This window comes from Cherax quadricarinatus, chromosome 84, assembly GCF_038502225.1.
Source record: "Cherax quadricarinatus isolate ZL_2023a chromosome 84, ASM3850222v1, whole genome shotgun sequence".
In the NCBI taxonomy this organism is placed as follows: domain Eukaryota; kingdom Metazoa; phylum Arthropoda; class Malacostraca; order Decapoda; family Parastacidae; genus Cherax; species Cherax quadricarinatus.
This window is the reverse complement of record NC_091375.1, coordinates 10,776,013-10,798,414: the sequence shown is the minus strand read 5'-3', so window position 1 is coordinate 10,798,414 and position 22,402 is coordinate 10,776,013. Positions and strand designations below refer to the sequence as shown.

At 37.0% G+C, this 22,402-nt stretch overlaps 1 protein-coding gene across 6 annotated transcripts in view; it reads right to left on the bottom strand.

The window, feature by feature from the left end:
- The window catches only part of Axud1 (AXIN1 up-regulated 1), a 92,353-nt gene that overhangs the window by 29,183 nt on the left and 40,768 nt on the right, over nucleotides 1-22,402 (bottom strand). For 2 of the 6 annotated variants that reach the window (XM_070103055.1, XM_070103059.1), the window contains exons 1-3: nucleotides 13,219-13,335; nucleotides 9,318-9,380; nucleotides 7,611-8,838 (exon numbers count right to left, since the gene is read on the bottom strand). In XM_070103055.1, the coding sequence (XP_069959156.1) occupies nucleotides 7,611-8,838; nucleotides 9,318-9,356 (1,267 nt within the window). In that variant the 5' untranslated portion in view covers nucleotides 9,357-9,380; nucleotides 13,219-13,335. Of the gene's footprint in view, nucleotides 1-7,610; nucleotides 8,839-9,317; nucleotides 9,381-13,204; nucleotides 13,336-22,402 lie in introns of those variants that run through there. The other 4 variants (XM_070103056.1, XM_053799560.2, XM_070103057.1 and 1 more) reach the window with 4 other exon arrangements.

Below are 22,402 nucleotides of genomic sequence, written 5' to 3'. Positions count from 1 at the left end.
TCTTATAGCTAGGTGCCACTAGTGTTGTCACCAAACTCTTCCACTAAACATTAGTCAGCTCTCTCAGTACTATCTCTGAAGTTATCTAACAGCTCGAATAGCAAACTGCAGTGATATTTATTTCTTTTCTCTATACCTCCCTCATCAATGAACATTAACCATAGTACACCTACCATCTGACTTATGACTGAGTTCGGTTCCGAGAAACCGGTCGTAAGTCGAAATGGACGTAAGTCGAACTTTACTACTGAATATCAACATCACATTTTTGTAATGCCTATTTTATTGTTTTATTTTGGTATCTCATGTTTTACTTTACTTTTTATGCTGTTAGTACTGTATTTTATACTGTAAGGTTTAGAATAAACACTGTGTACAACACAAATAGTTGTTTATTTCCCAGAAATTTGGCAAAAAAAAAAACACGGTCGTAAGTTGAGTGGTCGTAAGTCGAGCAGGTCGTAAGTCGGATGGTAGGTGCATTTTAACCCCTAATTACAGTCAGCCCCTTGCTTAGCCAGTAATATAGAGACTGGAGAGATGGTACATTAGCCAAAAATACGTAATGTGAAGCCAATATTAATTTTTCATACACTTGTGTTATACATATCTGAAGATATGAACTGGGACAGTAATATTATGTACGTGTATTTAATTTCTCAAAAAAAAAAAAAAAAAAATAAAGGATGAATTCCTCCCTCCTTAATCTTATAATAATAGTAGTAGTAACAATAATAATAATAATAGTAATGATGATAATATTTTATTTCAGCATGATACAATGTTTGTTCAGAAGAGATGGGTGATAGTTGTGCATGCAGAGAGCCCATAGTTATGCAGAGCCTTTCAACACTAAAATTTGAATCCTATCAAAAGCAGCATTCAAAAATTACTGCATGGAAATTAATATACAGGCAGGCCCTACTTTATAATGCTTCGCTTTACAGTGTTTTGCTAATGCAGCAGTTTTCAATTATACCCATTCTTCATTTATTCAGACTTTCTACAATAAATATATTTACCACTCACTATAAGCTAAGGATGAAAATATTTTAAGATGAGAAATATGTGTACTGTACAGTGGACCCCCGCTTAACGATCACCTCCAAATGCGACCAATTATGTAAGTGTATTTATGTAAGTGCGTTTGTACGTGTATGTTTGGGGGTCTGAAATGGACTAATCTACTTCACAATATTCCTTATGGGAAAAAATTCGGTCAGTACTGGCACCTGAACATACTACTGGAATGAAAAAAGTTTGTTAACCGGGGGTCCACTGTATATGCATTTCTAGGCCTAGCTCTATTGTTCACTTAGAATACGATAGTGTATACGTTATCAGGCTTTTAAGTGCATTTGGAAGTGAAAAAAGGCCGTTATTCACTTTACAGTAGTAGCCCAGAACCTAACCTGCTATATAAGTGGGGCCCTCCTGTACTGTAACACTGGAAATTTATTCTCAATAGTAAAGAAGAGGGAGATGCACATTAATAAATATAAATGGCTACATGGAAGAAACCCGAGGGCATAGTCTCAAATGTACACACTGGAGTGATATAGGAGGAAATGTCAAATAAACCCAGTGAAAAGCACGGGTGGCAACGATAATATGAGAACACTGTGCAAGTCCATGATCCAAGACTATTCAACATGCTACTAGTTACAATGCACTAATCAACCTGGTACAGGTTGACCATCACTAATCCGGCATTGGGACCTGTAGGGTGCTGGATTAGTGATTTTTCCAGATTACAGAGTGGTTAGGTTAGAATACACTTAATCCAATGGAGATATTTACACATCAGTGACTTCACCCACTTAATTTAAGCCCTATTTTTGGTCCATTTCATTGTTCCATCTACTAAACTCATAGCTATTATGCTAGTATTCCTTCTATTCCATCGATTGAGTACAGGAATTTGCCCATTTACCAATTTCAACTACTCAATAAAGTGGTCAGAAATCGGTAATTTGGAAAATTTCACACAAATTTCAAGAGATGCCAATTTCAAAATAGGGTCCAGAATAAACAATGCAGACATTCCTGGCACTAAAATAGCATTTTCTCTGTTCATTAGTCACATCTCCGGGCCCCTCTTATATTATGCTTGCATTCCATTTTGAACTTTTATTCACACAAAAAGATTTACTGTTACGCAGACTACTGCATTATTGTAACAATTGTATAAATAATGTCCACCCAATCGTGACTGTGTATTAGACCGGCCAGTTGGACACACATTGGACGGTGACGTCATTTGTTTATTCCTGAACATCAGCAAAAATCAAACATTTCTGCTACTTTGAGCTAAATTTCAAGGTACTTTCTGTCCTGAAACCAATCAAAATCATGTCTATTTCTGTAATATATCTTCCATTCTATCAAATGAGATAAAAAAATTGAGAATACAATCATAAAAACCATACGGAAATACACGGCAAAGTCTCTCTTTTTCACCAAAAACACGGTTGCAGTTTTTTATGTGCTACGTGCTGCAGAATTTTTTTTATATAGTGCACACCTACTACACAGACTTATTCTCTCATATGTAGGCCCAAATTTACCAGTCACAGCTTATCTGAGTGAGCTGAGCTCATGGCGACCGACAGTGGCTTCAAAGCCACCTTATCTTTTATGGACAACATACGGTGTATGTGCTTTACACAAGAAGAAGCATTTCTTTTATTTGTTGGAACCATGACTAGGGCTAAAAGTGAGCAGGTTATATCAATATATGGAGAAAAAGAAACTGGAATGACTTACACAGCAAATAGTGCCACCAAACAGTAGTGGCAGGTTGGTCTGGCGACCCCGGAAATTTGAAATTACGCTAGCCAAAATTAGTGCCGGATTACTGATGGAACTGGATTACTGACTGCTGGATTAGAGTTGGCCAACCTGTACTAGTAACAATGCACTATTCAACCTATTATTAGTTACAATTACAATGCACTATTAGTTACTAATTACAATGTACTATTCAACCTAGTACTAGTTAGAATGCACTAGTGTTGAAAATTTGAAGCTGATCAGATGAGGCATTATCAACTTACTCTTTATATAAACTTCAGATTACAAAAAGAATTTCAGGCAACCACTGTATGCCTAGTGAGCATGTAAGTGAAATTTAGCCTTTCTCGCTCTACACGATGAGTGCAATAAGGTCAGCCTTAACCCTGGGAAACACTGCTGTTTAGGGAGGGTACCAACTATTCCTTCCATTATTTGGTTTGGTCATGACTACCAGCCATGTTGCAGAGCAACATAATCCCTTGCTTCTTTGTCTCAACCTTTATATTACAATTAACTGTATCCTCATTATTTGATTTTCTTATTTCCCATACTTGAACATTCCTCTCTCTCTCTCTCTCTCTCTCCATTTTTCTTTTTTTCTACCTTCTTACAACAGTATGATACAGACACTATATATATAGCATCACAAAAATGTACACATATTATAGGAAAATTATAGTTTATAATGAAAAAAGCATACAATATCTAATATAATTCAATGAAAACTTTTTTTATGGCATCTAGTTACTGCTGACATCAGTTACCAACAGAACAATGAACAATTTTCAGCAAAATTAGGCAATAACTTTTAACCACCAATTCAGCAGTTGTTACAGATCCACAAGAGTTACATCAAGGAAGATTTAATTAGGGGTGTGTAAGGTTGAGTGATATAGTGACCACTTATTTAGAGGGTAACTGATGGCAATTGGTGGTTGTGGCATAGTAGTGATGTGAGAGGTGTGTGTTTTGTAAATACTCACTGAACATTAGTTAGTTATTAAGGTATGAAGTGACTCGATGTGGTTTAACAATACAGTGTACTACAACATAACAGAATTTATATCCTGCACTTTAGTTTAAGTCCACATTGTATATATTTTTTTTTCAACAAGTCGGCCATCTCCCACCTAGGCAGGGTGACCCAAAAAGAAAGAAAATCCCAAAATGAAAATACTTTCATCATCATTCAACACTTTCACCTCACTCGTACATAATCACTGTTTTCGCAGAGGCACCCAGATACAACAGTTTAGAAGCATTATAAAGATACAACATAAAAAGTGACCTGAAATAATATAATAAACTCCATATAGAATATAATATCAGGGCCCCAATTATATATATACTGTCCTACTACACATATATAGTATATGTATATACATATAATACTGCATGCAATCTTGGCTGTAAATTTATATTTGTGACTCGATTAACAACTATAATTTGAAGTATTTTTTATAAATTATTTTTAAGAGCTTAAAAATCCTATTCCTTAAAGGACAAAAGGAGTATCAAAGGTTGACAGCCAAAATTTTTAAGCCTGGTCAGAGCATTAAAACCAACAAGTTTTATGATTTTCTTAAAATGTGGATAAATCACTGACAGTTCCTCAAAACAGTTGCAAACAACAGGTTTTGTTAAAAGTTGTCTTCCTTGTACAATACAGGTTTTATGCTGGGCAGGAGTGACATGTACGTGAAAACCTCCTAACCTCTGCTGCCTATGCTCACCTACCAGTAAACAGGCACTTGGGTGTTAGCCGACTGAGGAACAGGTCTAAAGGGACCCTTCAAAAATAAACACACTGCCTGGCTTTCTTGGCTTATTCTTAGTTTCTAGAATAATCTTAGAACACGGGCATCAGGTGAACTCATAACTGTTCAGCTTACCTCACATGTATCTTTGCCTATAGAAACCTGCTTCTCATGTCTTGTATATATTTGGAGTGAACAAGTTCCCACGACCAAACCTGTTTTTTTTTTTTTTTTTTTTTTTTTTTACACATTGACCATTTCCTACCAATGCAGGGCAACCCAAAGAAAAATAAAACACACTCACCACTATTCATTTCATGTCCATCTTGCCAGAATTGCACAAAAATCACAATTCAAAAGACTCTCCAAACTAAAATATCCCAACCCCTCCCTTCAGAGTGCAAGCACTTTACTTCCCCACCTCCATTACTCAAGTCTGGCTAACCAGTTTTCCCTAATCCCTTCATAAACATGATCGTGCTCACAACAGCACATCATGGAATACAAATTTTTTGTCTACAATCACTCTGATCAAATACAGTATACTCAACACAGGTTTGCTGGATACTTTACCCCCTAACACTCAAAATCTCCTTCAACCTTTCCTGGGAAGACCCCCTACCTACAATCCTTCCTGGGAAGACCTCTACCTCCAATCCTTCCTGGGAAATCCCCTACCTCCAATCCTTCCTGGGAAGACCTCTACCTCCAATCCTTCCTGGGAAGACCCCTACCCCTCCTTCCTGGAAAAAATCCCTACCCTTCCTTCCTTCCACCCCAGATTTATGCACCCCCATGTATATTTTGAATTAGTAAGGTACCAGGACCAAAAAATATCCTTGATAAAATGTAATATGTGTTTACTCAAGTGTCTTTAACCACAGTTTGTTGATATCACAAACCAGTTTTCACAGAATCTATCAGTCTTATGGTCGACAGAGATTGTGAGCTCTGATGGTCCAGTGCCACTGAAGTTTCAGTGCTAGTTTATTACACTGCTCTACGACAACAAATTTGGTATCTTGATTGCTGTTTTCAGAAAATAAAATATGAAACATGGTACGGTACAAATTATCCAACAATTATTCTGAAATTTAGACCTACACATTTTGAGATAAACACGGCAAGGTTTGGTGAAAAATTTTTTAGTCAGTGTGACAACTGTTAAAAAACTACAGACCAAAAACAGTACGGACAAACACAAAAAATGCTGGGCTTATGCAATACTGATTAATACTGTATCAGTATCTTATCAAATAAAAAAAACAGCATATTGCTAGGTTAGGTAAAGTAAGGTTTACATTACTGGAACATAATAAAAAGTTAAATCCTAGTGCACCTTTCACCAACTTGAGAAAAAAAAAAAAGACAAAACCTGGTATTATTAACCCTTAATTGTTAACCTATAAAAGCCAAACAATATGGTTTATTTCTATTGAGACACTTCAATCTTCTTCTCTAGGATGCAATTCACAACAGCAGAATGACTCCTAAGAAATCTACCCATATGTTTTATCTTGACCAGGAATTCAGTCCTTTCAATTGCCAGATGAACTGTCAAACAAGTAGAGAGTAGAAAATCCTAATAGCACCCAAGTAAGTTTATTTAGGTACAGGTACACACAAGTACAATAATCATTCATGGTGTAAATTACCTGGAATAACCCAAAAAAGTTAAAGTGGTAAATATGGAAAACTTAGCTGGGAGCCTTTATCTGACAGTTTCATTTGCATGATTTTTTCAATAAAGATCACATTTAAAGAAAATACTGAAAAAAGGCTTGCCTTGCTAAGTGTGTTTACCCCATCTATCAACCACATTTGTCATTTCCTGTTATTGCTACAGGAATCGTATATTATCACAAACACTTAAACTATTTTAATTAAATATTTTGACATTTCTCTCAATATATGCACGTATTAAAACATTATACTAATCCTATTTTCTGCACAAATATTAAAGTACAGCAATGGCATCTTTGGACTAAAATATGGCAGTTAATATACCTGTTCTAGAGGCCAGTGATCACCCACCCCCATTCCCCCAGGTCTCATGATAAGGATCTGTTTTGTAACTGTTCATGTCAACAAAGTCTAATGTAGGCACTACAGCCTGGCTGATCAGGCGAGTCAAAAAAACTTATCAAATTACCTCTTGAGGACAGCTAGGGATCTGCTAGTAATTTCCTTCAAACTGTATATGAAGGAAGACTGCTCAAAAGTCTTGGACCTTTTACACAGCATGCTAGTGGCTTTCTTTTGCTCCTAACAATATTTTATTACATGTAAAGTACATTACCTGTACATTATTATTACTACTACTACTACTACTACTACAGAGCTGGCTGTACTCCCAGATTTTCACAGGGGGTGCAGTACTTTGCACCAGCCAAATCTCTTACTCTTATAGGGAATAATTTCAGTGTGCTATTTTAGAACCAATCCCTATAGGAATTTCCTACATTCCAAGGAGTACAGTCTGAGGGACTTCAAGGATCACTAATAATTTAGGAATTAGCTAAACTGATACAGGCAATTTGCATTCTCTGTTGTCTGCATCCTCCAGATGTGCAGTTTTATCTGCCTTAAATGGAACTCCTAGTAAATGGCAATATTCCAGTCTATACAGTATAATGCAATACAATCATTAAAATTCTAAAAAGAAAGTTGCCTCCCAAGTATGGTAGTAATTCTGAAGCTATTGTGTTAAAATTAACCTACAAAAATACAATGGTATCCTTATCTTTATTCAAAAATTATATAGTCAAAAAAATAAACTTAGTTTTTTAAAACAACTAACATTTCAAAATACTGTCACGTAAATAGGCATTACAGATTAATAAGGATGTACAAAAGAGCATTACTAAATATTAAGGATACGTATATAAAAAAAATGGAAAAAAAAAAGCCATACTGACTTCAGCTGTCCTAGGTCAAATCCACATAAATTTATTACAACATATGTCTATACCAATTATATACGTGTTCACTGCAACCACTGTATAAATTTATAACTGTAGTCATATGCATATTACATAAATATGGGTCATATCTTACCTTCATGTTCATCACTGGCTTTCCGTTTTAAACTGCTTCTCCTCTCCAGCTGATCTGCAGATCCGTTAAAAACTGGCTTTCTTGGCACATTAAACTCTTCATCAATTACATAATCCCAGTTTTGTTCAGAATCGCACACTCCATCCTGATGTATGCAACCATTTTCACCCTGACAGGCATCACCATGTTCCTGATCTTCACTATAACAAGACTCACCAGCCTCAGAGTCAGTGTCTCTTATTGCATCCAAATCAATACCAAGGTCACTGTCCACTATGTCCTTTGATACACTCTGACTAGTCTGACACCCTAATGCAAGCTTTCCATCACTGTCTTCATTCAATACCATATGGTTTGAAATTTCTTGATTTTTTATTTCTAATACTGACTCTGTCTCATCGTATGTCCTTTTTATTTCTAATTCCCATTCATCATCATGCTTCTCAACAGATATTAGCTCTATTTCAGTGTCTTTTTTACCTAAACAATATTCATCACTGTCTTTCTCAGTCTCGCAACCATTCTCAAGCGATACTAAGTTGATTTCATCACAATCCGTAGTTTTATTATGTATGTCAATGCTCTCCTTAGTTACACAAACCTCATCAACGATTTCTCCATTTTCAAGCTTATCATCACTGTCTTTTTCAGTGTCATGCTTCATACTGTCTTCAAGCTCATCCTTTACGTCTAATCTTTGTACCGTTTCAACAGTATCATTCTTTGTATCACTGTCGCTTTTACTAGTACACTTGACCTCTTCATCTTGTACTGGCTCTTTAACACTTGGGATGTGTTCTTTGCCGTCATGGGCAGTGTCCTTTGCTTCTTTCACATCACTTAAAGAGGTAATATTATTTTTAATATCCTGACTTACCTCTGAGTCACTAATATCTGTTGCATTTTGACATGGCACATCTTTTCTAATTTCTTCGTTACAAGTCACTTTCAATGCATCACCGTTACCAAGAAGTTTTATGTTATTACAAAAGTCGGCTTCTTTGTTTTCATCTGAAGATTCATTTGCCTCATTGTCACATTTTTCTGGAGAAGAAAATACAGTATTTCCCATGCCACTATCATTACTAATACAACTATTTAAATCTGACAAACATTGGTTCTCGGGGGGTTCATGTGCTGGCCCTGCTTTGTCCTCAGTGGTTCCCCCAACCTCTGAGGTACTGCTCTGTGGGCTTCTACTGGTCTCTTGCTCCGACATAGTAGACACCTGCAAAAGATAAGAGAATTTTGAGTAAATCATAAAAAAAAAAGTATTCATAAGCTAAAAATATACAAAAGAGGAACAGGATCAGGTTGGGAAAATTGAAAATTGCCATTTACCAGTAGTGGGCCAAAGAGGGGTTGAAGCTCCACAATAATTCTGTGAGTTATTCAAATAAAAATAATATAACACTGCTTCAAGAAAAGTCCCTTAGCCCCCTCTTCCAATCAGATTGCCACCCCTAAGCTCCTCCTATATAAAACTTCTGGAGGTACCCCTGCCTACTACATTTTGAGGGGAGGCAGAATGTGAGCTGCAGCTCTTAGCCGTGCCACTCAACTTTCCACCAACTGAAGTGACCGAGTCCAGTCACATCTACTTCTGGTATCTGTTTTTAAGGAGTTTGCTCACCACTGTATCATTGCACAGGTCATTCGATTTTACCCCTCTTTAAACTAAATAAATGCTTTTAAATATTTATGTACCTCATTTGGATGACTTCCAAACATGCCTTCTTGTTGCATCACTGGTAAAGAGCCAATCCTTGTCTATCGGGTGGTAGCATATCATAAAAAAGAAAAAAAGAATCTCTGTTAAAAGCTTTAAATTATTACCACCAGAGAACCACATAAATGCAGAAGCCAAGAATCCTAAGTATTACTGGCAAATTTTAAGATAATTTTCAAATACATGAATGGAGAAATGATAATTAAATGGTTTATAGTATTGTAAATGCATAGAAAATTATAAAGTGGATCACAGAATTAAAAAAAATACCTACAAAAGTGGCTAAAAGTTTCGGAGATGCATGCTTTCAAAAATGTGTACTGTATGATATATCGGACAGGTAAGATTTTTTGGAGCCATTAATAAAACAATGTAGGAAAAGGTACAGGAGGGACCCACGTATTCGGCTCCCTCTTTTCAGTGTTTCACGTTTTCATTGGCTTTCATCTGAGTCACTGTTCATTATGTTCAGTGCTTTTACCACTTTTATCATTTTTCCATAACAAAAATACTGTAAGTAGTACACTTTATCCAAAACATGAGAAAATGAGTCTGTGCAGCGAGTGTACACAGTACGTACATAAAAAAAAATCTTGCATGATGGGAAGAGCAAACCTCTGACCTTGTGTTTAAGATAGTGAGTGACTTCAGTAATATGGAAAATATATTACTGAAGTCAGAGATGATTTTAGTTCATTTCAGGACCAGAAGTAGCTTGAAATAAGAGCTCAAATATTAAATTTTTTACTATTTTCACTAGTTTACAGATATTAACTAAGTCTGTTTCAATTGTTGGGATGTCCTAAACCATGAACAATCATTCTTGTTCATAATTTATTAATCCAAGAAATGGGGTAAATGATTTTTTATACGATGACAAGAGTGGATTCAAAATAAAGGGCAAGTATAACAGACGACAGGCCTGGGGGACATTATTAATGAACAGAGAATAGCTTGCTTTAGTGCCTGGAATGCATACAGTCTGAATTCTGAGTTAAGTTGGCCATGGTAGTTCTAATAGTTAAATGGGCAGTTCCTTGTGCTCAACTGATATTATGGAAAGGAAGACTAGTGAAATAGTTTAGAATCTGGGTGAATTAAGCACTGGAATTGGCTTAAAATAGGACTCAAAGTGGGCAAAAAAAAAAAGGTGTAAATTGTGTTCGGACGGCCAACTTTGCATCTATGTAATTCTACAAGTTCTTCAACAAATTCTTGGTATCATTACCTTCATAAAAAAATTCTTTACCATTTGAGATTTCTTGTTTTTAAATCCTGAAACTGTCAGTACTTTTAATTTCAGGGGGACAACAGTGAAAGAATCAAATATTCAAGAGACAAAGAAAACCAACTATCTAGCACCTCCCTAGATGATAAAAATAAAATTAGTAGTAATGATATTAAGTAAGTTTATTCAGGTATAGGTGCACAAATACAGTTACATAAATTATCATACATAGCAGCGTATCTGTAGATTACCTAGAATAACTCAAGAAAGTCAAAGTGCAGTAGTAACAGTAATAGTAGTAGCAATAATAGTGGATACAGTAATAACAGTAATAGTTGTAGCAATAATAGTGGTAATAGTAGTAGCAACAATAGTAGCAGTATTAACAGTACTAGTAGTAGTAGTAAAAATAAAAGGAAATAATTACAAATAATAGGATATAATTACAATAGTAAAAATAATAATTACAAATAAAAATAATATCACTACTATTACTACTACTACTACTACTACTAATAATAATAATAATAATATTTGAAATAACAGTAATAACAGCAATAATAACCCTTAAATTGCCCAAATGTAGATCTACGTTTGCGCGCGTAGCGCTCCGACCTTGATTTTCTCCATAACAAAGAATGTAAAAAAAAAAAAAAAGTAGATCTACGCTCAGAGCGCTACGCAAGCAAACGTATATCTACGTTTGGACAGTTTAAGGGATAATAAGAGAAATAATAAAATAATTACAAATAATAATACCACTATTATTACTACTAATAAATAAAAATAGTAATAACAGTAATAGAAATATAGTAATATTACTACTACTAATATAGTGATAAGAATAATTAAAAGTAACTATAATAATAATAATAATCTTTATTTACTACAAGTCTCAGTAGTAGTACAAGTTCCAGTAACCAGTTACCAGTAACCAGTGTACCAGTAGATGACTCACTACCAACCGTCTCTGCGTGAATCACTGTCTGTATTCATATTGTTGCTGACCACAGCAGGGTTAGTTAGTCTTACGAGTGAGAGCAAGGAGGCAGGCCACGGCTGTTTGGCGCTTTCCACATTATCCGTAATATACGTACTTCCAGCCTACGTGAGTATTTCTTTACCCTATCCACGTGTTCGAACCCCACATGATACAAGTACATGTACATGGTATACAGTCCTAGCTGACAACAATGACATACTACTACATAGAAAGCCACTTGTTATGCTGAGCATCTCGGGCAAATTAGGTCAGTGTCCCAGGGTGCGACCCACACCAGTCGACTAACACCCAGGTACCCATTTTACTGATGGGGAACATAGACAACAGGTGGAAAGAAACATGCCCAATGTTTCTACTCTGGCTGGGAATCGAACCCAGGCCCTCGCCGTGTGAAGCGAGAGCGTTAACCACCAGGCCACCAGAGCCCCAATAATAATAATTAATATCAGTATTATCAAAGAAGAAATCAGTAATAGTAATAATAATAATAACGGAGGATAAAAGGCAATCAGATTGGATTTAAGGAAAAGGTTTGTTCTAATTATTCAGATCAGGATCCCTACACCAGCATCAAGGTACCTAAGTTGAAATAATGAAGGAGGTTTGATCTTAGCAATGACAAACACAGAACCCCAAGAAAGGATGAAGAAACAAGGCTCGATCATCAGTGGCATTATATACTGAACCCAATGGTCTTGGTCTTTTTTGGGTTATCCTAGGTAATTTACACTATGTATGATAATTGTACTTATGTGCACCTGTGTTTAAATTAACTTACATACTGGCCCATGTTAATCAGATCAGTCACAAAAGTAACCTTCTCAATATTATATCTGTACTACCAGGATAATTCATGCACTAGGGTCAGGTCACTGATCTTGTTGGATTAGCCTGGATAATTTACACATACACTAATATGTATAAAAACCTGTTACCTAAACTTGTGTAAGTGTACTTACCTGTCACTAAGTAAGGACCCCAATGGAAATAAGTCACTTATGTATGATAATTATACTAGTGTAGCTGAGCCTCAACTGTACTTATGTCACTGTACATGGTGTACGTAATATCTTCTGAAAAATGCCATAAATCACACGGGTCTTATTAAGACACAAAAATGGACTTTTGTTGGGTTATCTTGGAAAATTTACAGGTTACTATGCATGATAACTTGTGTAAGTGTACTTACGTACAACTGTACTTAGTGTACGTAACATCTCAGTAAAATACCACAAATCACAAATGTCTTACTAACACACAAATAAACACATACAAATGACCTTCACAAGTCAGGAACTTCTCACGAATATAATAATTTATTCACAATAATCACTGTACAACTTTGTATACTTGATCAATAACTTAAGTTGACCTTGTAACTCCTCCCTCCAGTAAAAAAAAAAAATCCTTTATCTAGGGTGATTTAACGCCTCTATTTAAAAAAAACTATTGACAAAATGCTCAATATAAACCCCATTTTGGGGAAGTGAAGAATAAATGGACAAATATTGGAGTTAATAAGTTGAGTATCCCGAGGCTGATACTTCCTCCTGCCTCCACCACCTCACATATCTACCCATATTACACCGCCATATTCACAGTCACCTCCACCTCACACGTCACATCTCACTCACTGAACCTCACTTACATTCCCAGGCACATTTATATTTCAGTAATGGCCCCGTGGGACGGGTAAATAAGCGAGGAAAAGGGAGGTAGTCTGGTAGAGGTCTGCTCAAGCTGATACTGTCAGTTATACTTAACATTTACACGTTGTCTCAACCCTCCTAGTCACAGCCACTCCATTATCTTCACCTTGATTTATATCAAGAATTTACCTTTTGAGGGAGGTTCCTTGATGCTGGTGAGGGGTTCTTGATCTTGGGAACTGGATCTTTGTTCTAGTTCTTTGAATTAAGCCTGAATATTTTCCATCCCCCCCTAGTTTTTAGTTTAATATGTTTATTATGCACCCCATACCCATCCTGAGGGCGGTAGTCAAAAGATTACAGAGGTACATAATTGGTCCAGGGACTGGACTCCAAAGTTTTGATAGCTGAGCAAGTTACAGAGGTAATGAACTCACAATTTACAAAGGTAATGAACTCACAATTTACAAAGGTAATGAACTCTACAGGTGCTGTATAATCTACAGGTGCTGTATAATCTTATGGGTTTAGCGCTTCCCTCTTGATTATAATAATCAAGAATGAAAATGGCACAATAATGTGACTGGAATATAATACAAATAACCCGCACATACGAGGTTTAAACTTGGTACGACGTTTCGGTCCAGCTAGAACCAACAGAAAGTCACATTTTGGAAATAAGAACATAAGAACGAAGGATTATTATTATTATAATCAAGGGGGAAGCGCTAAACCCGGAGGATTATACAGCGCCTGGGGGGGATGTGGAAGGCATTCAGGCTTAATTCGGGGAACTGGAGCACAGATCCAATTCCCTAAATCAAGAGCCCCTCACCAGCATCAAGGAACCTTCCTTGAGGGGATAAGAACGAATGAACACTGCAGAAGGCCTACTGGGCCATGCGAGGCAGGTCCAAGTCTCCTACCGGCTTAAGCCAATGCACCCAACCTAGTCAGGTCAGGTCACATTGACTTAAGGGAGGAACACGGCAACCGACCTCGTAGCACAAACTATCAGGTCCAACTCACACCCACCCACATCCACTCATGTATTTATCCAACCTATTTTTAAAGCTACACAACGTTCTGTCCTCTATAACTGTACTCGGGAGTTTGTTCCACTCATCCACAACACTATTACCAAACCAGTACTTTCCTATATCCTTCCTGAATCTGAATTTTTCCAACTTAAAACCATTGCTGCGAGTCCTGTCTAGGCTAGATATTTTCAGCACACTATTTACATCCCCTTTATTTATTCCTGTCTTCCATTTATACACCTCAATCATATCCCCCCTAATTCTACGTCTTTCCAGAGAGTGCAGATTCAGGGCCCTTAGTCTATCCTCATAGGGAAGGTTTCTGATACATGGGATCAACTTTGTCATCCTCCTTTGTACATTTTCCAGAGAATTTATATCCATTCTGTAATACGGTGAGTCACTTTGACTTATCTTGGGTTATCCTTATCTAAAGATGGTAATATGTATAATTTATGTAACTGTATTCATGTGTACCCGTGCCTGGCTTCAGTCCCCTATGTGAGGGTTAGAAAGTTTATTCAGGTACTGGTGGCAAAAGCTCTCGCTTCCCACGGTGAAGGTCCGGGTTCGATTCCCGGCGAAGGGGTGGAAACATTGGACGTGTATCCTTACACTGGTTGTCTACGTTCACCCATCAGTAAAATAGGTACCTGGGTGTTAGTGGACTGGTGTGGGTCGCATCCTGGGACAAAACTGATCTAATTTGCTCAGTATAACAAGCGACTTTCTATATAGTAGTATGTCACTGATGTCAACTATGGTCTGTATACCTTGTACATGTACTGGTAGTAAATATTATTATTATTATTACTATTATTATTATTACAACAGCAAAAAAATCTAAGTGACTTATTTCCATTGGGGTCCCTTTGTGTGTTAGATTTAGATTTTAAATTTATCATCGCTGCAGTTACAAATTATACAGTAATGAGGGGGATTTAAATCCTTTGAACTAATCGAGTCATTAAGGCTGCACGTAACCAATTAGTAAGTTTATTTAGGTACAGGTATACACTTATACACTTAAATTACTATACACAGTCAATGCCCCCGCGGCCCGGTCTGTGACATGTGTGTCAAATTACCTAGGGGTCTGTTGGGAGTCCCTCTAGGATTTTCCAGGTGTATATAATCATGTATCTCTCCCTCCTGCGTTCCAGGGAATACAGGTTTAGAAACCTCAAGCGCTCCCAGTAATTGAGGTGTTTTATCTCCGTTATGCACACAGTAACGTGTGTAAATTACCTAGGAGACCCCCCCCAAAAAAAACAAAACAAAAAAAGTCAGAGAAAGTGAATATTTCCGATGGAGTCCTTGTAATATCTTATCATTAAACCTTAAAAGTTAAAACAGCTAAGTAACTTTACTATGTGATAATCAGTTACAATAATATGAGATATAGTAGGAATAAGGTAAGCTGAGTTATTTACATTAACATTAAAGAGAGAATCAGGTTGCAATAACAGGTACATGAATATCATTACCAGTCAAGAATACTTTAGAGATTAAACTCTCAGCTTATTTATCCATACTTCACCTATGCTATTTGTGCTTGGGGATCAACTGCAGCAACACACCTAAAGCCAATAATAACCCAACAGAAAGCCGCAGTAAGAATAATCACTAAATCCCATCCCTGGCAACACCCCCCCACTCTTCATAGATCTAAACGTACTCCCTGTTCAGTACATCCACACTTACTACTGTGCAATCTACATCTACAGGACCTTAAATTCCAATATTAACCTTGACCTAAAACGCTTTCTTGATAGTTGTGACAGAACCCACAGGCATAACACCAGACACAAACATCTCTACGACATTCCCCGTGTCCGACTAAACCTTTACAAAAATTCAATGTATGTCAAAGGCCCTAAAATCTAGAACACCCTACCTGAGAACTCTAGAACTGCAGACACATTCATCACCTTCAAAACTACCATCAGAAAACATCTTATCTCCCTGATACACCCCATCAACTAACTACATGAATACCACCTGGTGGTTCACACTTACACTCACTCACCCATTTGACCATAAACAGAAATATCAATCTCAATCTTAAAATAATGAATCCTAACTAGTCATAAGTAAGTAAGTAAGTAAGTAAGTAAGTAAGTAAGTAAGTAAGTTTATTCAGGTATACACAAATACAGTTACATAGAATTATCATACATAGCAGCATGTGTGTAGAGAACCTGGGATAACCCAAAAAAGTCAGACAGAGTGACTTATTTCCATTGGGGTCCTGTGATACTCCAAAACAAAAGCATTCACATTGCTAAACTCACAAACTAGTATTTAGTCACTTAGCCATAATACCAACTTACCTCATAATTTGTAATATTTTAAAGTTAAGAATTAATCTAAGTCTGCCCGAAATGCCTAGCCATGCTAGGTGTTCTAGTGGCCCCCTCTGTAATTAGTATTTTACTACATGTAAACCACACAATAACCAAATTCTGTAAACTCAGCATTGTAATCCTTATAGAGAATAAACTTTGAATTTGAATTGAATTGAATATACACTAAGAGACATACACTGGGATATTAGGAAGTATTTCTTCAGTCATAGACTTGTCAAGAAATGGAACAATCTGGAGAGTGATGTGGCGGAGGTAGGATCCATACATAGCTTTAAGAAGAGATACGATAAAGCTCATGGAGCTGGGAGAGAGTGGACCTAGTAGCGACCAGGGAAGAGGCGGGGCCAGGAGCTGTGACTCGACTCCTGCAACCACTTTGTAGTACCCACAGTCATTGGCCAGGCTTCAAACACCTTTCATTGTACAGCAATAAACGAATGGAACAGGCTGCCTGCACATGTCAAAGCCAGCCGTAGAATGAACCAGTGGCCTGGTGGCTAAAGCTCCCGCTTCACACACGAAGGGCCCGGGTTCGATTCCCGGCGGGTGGAAACACCTGTTCACCTAGCAGCAAATAGGTACCTGGGTGTTAGCCGACTGGTGTGGCTCGCATCCTGGGGGACAAGACTAAGGACCCCAATGGAAATAAGTTAGACAGTCCTCGATGACTCACTGACTTTCTTGGGTTATCCTGGGTGGCTAACCCTCCGGGGTTAAAAATCCGAACGAAATCTTATCTCATCTTCAAGAAGAGTGCCAAAAGGTGTCTGATGAATGTAGCTACAGAAAGGGAGGGGAATGCTTTTCTATTTTTGAGCTAACATGTAAATTTTACCTTATTCCTAGTAATGACCTTGGTGTAGTAGATAGTCTTTTTAGTATGATAATAAGATGTTATCTTCATTATAGAATAATAAGAAAATATTATAACCTTCATATAATAATAAGGTAAAAGAACCCTAATGGAAATAAGTCACTGTGTCTGACTTTTTTGGGTTATCCCAGGTTCTCTACACATATGTTGCTATGTATGATAATTCTATGTAACTGTATTTGTGTATACCTGAATAAACTTACTAAATAGGTGAATACATCTCAGTGTGATATTCTATGGCAGTAAAACTTGCTTCCAGACTTACGTATATATATATATATATATATATATATATATATATATATATATATATATATATATATATATATATATATATATATATATATATATATATATATATATATATATATATATATATATATGTATATATTTCATCATTGCTTAGTTAATTTTAAGCCAGCCCGAAATGCTATGCATAGTATAAGTGGCTTTGGCATGCTGCTCTTATCTGTATTTTTTTGTACCTCTGTATGTATGCTCAAATTGTAAATAAATAAATAAATAAATATATATATATATATATATATATATATATATATATATGTCGTGCCGAATAGGCAGAACTTGCGATCTTGGCTTAAATAGCAACGCTCATCTTGCCATATAGGACAAGTGTAAATTTGTGTATGCAATAATTTCGCCAAAATCATTCTGAACCTAACGAAAAAAATATATTTCACTGTGTTTGTTTAGTATTAAATTATTGTAAACAAATCTAAAATATATTTAGTTGGGTTAGGCTAAAATAAATTGTTGTTGTTATAATAAGGTTAGGTAAGTTTTCTAAGTTCCTTTTGGTGCAAAATTATAAATTTTTACATTAGCCTTAATGAAAAAAATATATCTTTAAACGTATAAAAGAAAATTTTAGAAAGGACTTAATTTTAAATGAGTTCTTGCTAATTGACCAGTTTTACATATTCGGCACGACATATATATATATATATATATAAATATATATATAAATAAATAAATAAATATATATATATATATATATATATATATATATATATATATATATATATATATATATATATATATATATATATATATATATATATATATATAATATATATATATATATATATGTCCATCTCTGATGTAAATTATGGGACCCATATGCAACATAACACTGAACACTAATAAAGTCGCGTGCAAGGATGCGAATACGGGGGAAGGGGCTGACGACGTCATGGCTGAGGCACCAATCAGCAGTCAGTTATTTTGACGCAATAACTCCCACACAAACTGTTATCATACTCCTCACGGGGGAAGCTCTAAACCCATAGGAGCCACACACCTCTCCTGGGGGGGAGAGGGGAAGCGGGGATAGACTGGGTGGCAATCAGTTGTGTCAATTTGAGGGGGACGCACATCATGCACTAGATCAAGAGCCCTTTAACACCATCAAGGACATCCCCCCTCCCCATTTAAAGGGATACAAAAAAACAATAAAACTAACTTTAAAATAAATCATTATTAAATAATAATTCAGTTTAAATAATACAGCTGCATTCACACCATACCTTATTACCATAAAAAATCTATAAATAATATTGACATTTAAAAGTCATTTATCTCAATTTTTTACACACACACACACACACACACACACACACACACACACACACACACACACACACACACACACATCACACACACATATATATATATATATATATATATATATATATATATATATATATATATATATATATATATATATATATATATATATATATATATATATATATATATATATATATATATATATATATATATATATATATATATATATATATATATATATATATATATATATACCCATGTATTGAGGTACAGAAACATTAACGCTCCACTACAACGAAGTTTCAGCCATATCATTGCATTTTTTGTGATAATTCTTCCAGTTATTAACAACAACAAACAAATCACTGATACAGATTTTTTGTTTATTCTTGAAGGTTCACAACACGGTTACCACAATAATAATTCCCACGTCATTTTGTTTAAAATGGCTTTATCGATAAATGACGTAATTTTAATTTTAGAGTGGCTTTATTTGGTCATTTCACCCATGACATCAATGGCTATATTGAAAAATGGCGTCATAGAGAATTATAAATAATTTCCAAGATGGCGTCAGGGTTGGCAGCCGTGTGGGTGGTTGCATCTGCTAGAAATTATTAGAAAATTCAGCTTATAATCTATTATTTTGGGTTATTTCAGCTACACAAGGATTATGATTAGGAAAATTGGGCTACAGCATCAAACTATGGGCGAGAATACCCTGTAGAGTGGTGACTATAGACACGTAGGAGGCAAAAAAACAAATAAAGTATAAACTAGTTGCACCTTGCAAGTGATGCAATGATGGAGATGTTGCAGGGAATGTAAACTCCCTCCCTCCCTCACCCATCCATCTAGCAACAATGGTCGTCCTTCCCCATCCTCCCTCCCTAATACTAACACATGCAGGTATCATGCTTGTAATGAAGGTCTAGAATGTTGATCCTGGCGAGTCATGTCACTCCTTTAACTACCTCTTCCCTCCCCCCTATCCTGTCCCGTCACCTCACCCCGTATTCCTCACCTCATTCCTTAACCTTCACCCCACCCTGTGTTCACCTCATTTCTTGCCCCCCCAAACAAACAAAACATTTCTTGCCCCCCTCACCTCACTCCTCGTCCCTCCCCTCACCCTGTGTTCCTCACCTGATTCCTCGCCCCTCACTTCACAATGTGTTCCTCACCTGATTCCTCGCCCCTCACTTCACAATGTGTTCCTCACCTGATTCCTCGCCCCTCACTTCACAATGTGTTCCTCACCTGATTCCTCGCCCCTCACTTCACAATGTGTTCCTCACCTGATTCCTCGCCCCTCACTTCACAATGTGTTCCTCACCTGATTCCTCGCCCCTCACTTCACAATGTGTTCCTCACCCCAATGGAAATAAGTCACTCTGTCTGACTTTTTTGGGTTATCCTAGGTTCCCTACACATATGCTGCTATGTATGATAATTCTATGTAACTGTATTTGTGTTTACCTGAATAAACTTACTTACTTACTTACTTACTTACTCATTCCTCGCCCCTCACTACACAATGTGTTCCTCACCTCATTCCTTGCCCCCTCACCTAACTCTGTTCCTCACCTCATTCCTCGCCCCTCACCTCACCAATGATCCTCACCTCATTCCTGCGCTTTTGCATGACTAATGCTACCCAAGCAATAATCTTTAATAACCTTTTTAACTCATGTACAAGTCGACATTTACTACCACATGTATTACTACTACTACTAGTATTACAACTATTACTACTACTATTTCTACAACAATTATATTGTGCCTTACACCTCACTCTAAGCCTACATGTACCCTCTGTGATCATGTTTGTAACGGCTTGACAGAGGTCCTATAGAGCGAAACGTTGCCACAATAAACTGTCACATTAGTGGCACTTGTGGCCTGGTGGCTAAAGCTCCCGCTTCACACACGGAGGGCCCGGGTTCGATTCCCGGCGGGTGGAAACATTCGACACGTTTCCTTACACCTGTTGTCCTGTTCACCTAGCAGCAAATAGGTACCTGGGTGTTAGTCGACTGGTGTGGGTCGCATCCTGGGGGACAAGATTAAGGACCCCAATGGAAATAAGTTAGACAGTCCTCGATGACGCACTGACTTTCTTGGGTTATCCTGGGTGGCTAACCCTCCTGGGTTAAAAATCCGAACGAAATCTTATCTTATCTTACCTAACATATGCCTCTCAAGGGAGGTTCCTTGACACTAGTGAGGGGCTCTTGATCTAGGGAATTGGATCTGTGCTCCGGTTCCCTGAATTGAGTCTGAGTACCTTCCATCCCCCCCACATGCGCTGTATAATCCTACTGGTTTAGAGCTCCCCCATGATTACAATTATTATAATACCTAACATACTGTCGGTAATCCTACCAACACTGATGGATGTAGGCTGCTAGAAACATACCAAGTTAGGACGTACAACCCAGAATCTTTGCTAGGGGTACAACCACATCCGCGCCTGAGTTCCCCTCTCTCATAATATCATGTTTATTTTTTCCTCTCTACCTTGTCCATGATTACTATTGCATTTGCTTTGTCTGCTTTCGTAAGGTGAAGTCCAGGATCTTTGTTAAGTTATACCATGAATTAGGAAAGATCATAGACTTCACCTTACGAAACAGACAAAGGAAATGCGATAGTAATTATGGAGAAGGTAGATTATAGGGGAAAAATAAAATATCAGAAAACAGGAGAACTGACGTGCCCCTTAAGCAGCAATGTTACGGAACCGCAATGTCCAATCTGCGGTAAAAAAAAACACCATGGCTGGAACCTGCACTGCCTGGAGAGGCTCTGCCGGGTCAAGACAGCATGATTTTAAAACCACAGGTGTCCAGCTTCCAACATAAAGTACAGACCCACCACTGAGCATCAGCCTCGTCCAGAGGAGGTTACAGTATCACGGAATCCGGGGCCACTTTTCTGGCCACAGCGACGGAGGAAACAACAGTCACGCCCTTACTCAGTTGGCTCCGGAAATAAGTCACTCTGACTTTATTGTGTTATCTTAGGTTCTTTACACATATGCTGCTATGTATAATAATCTTTGTAACTGTATTTGTGTTAACCTAAATAAACTTACTCAAATTCTCAGCCCATAGCAGCAGCTAGCAGACCCCAGGCTAGAGGAACACTACCGCCAACGCGTCTAACCTAACATCGTAAGTCACCAGTTCGGGTGTCATAGTGAGAGAAGAAATGTAGATCGCCCTTGTAGATTGGTTTCCAGTAGACTTTAAAGTCTATTTTCACCTTCCAGTAGAAGTAAGTCGAAAAATAGTAACTGGTTGTTCTC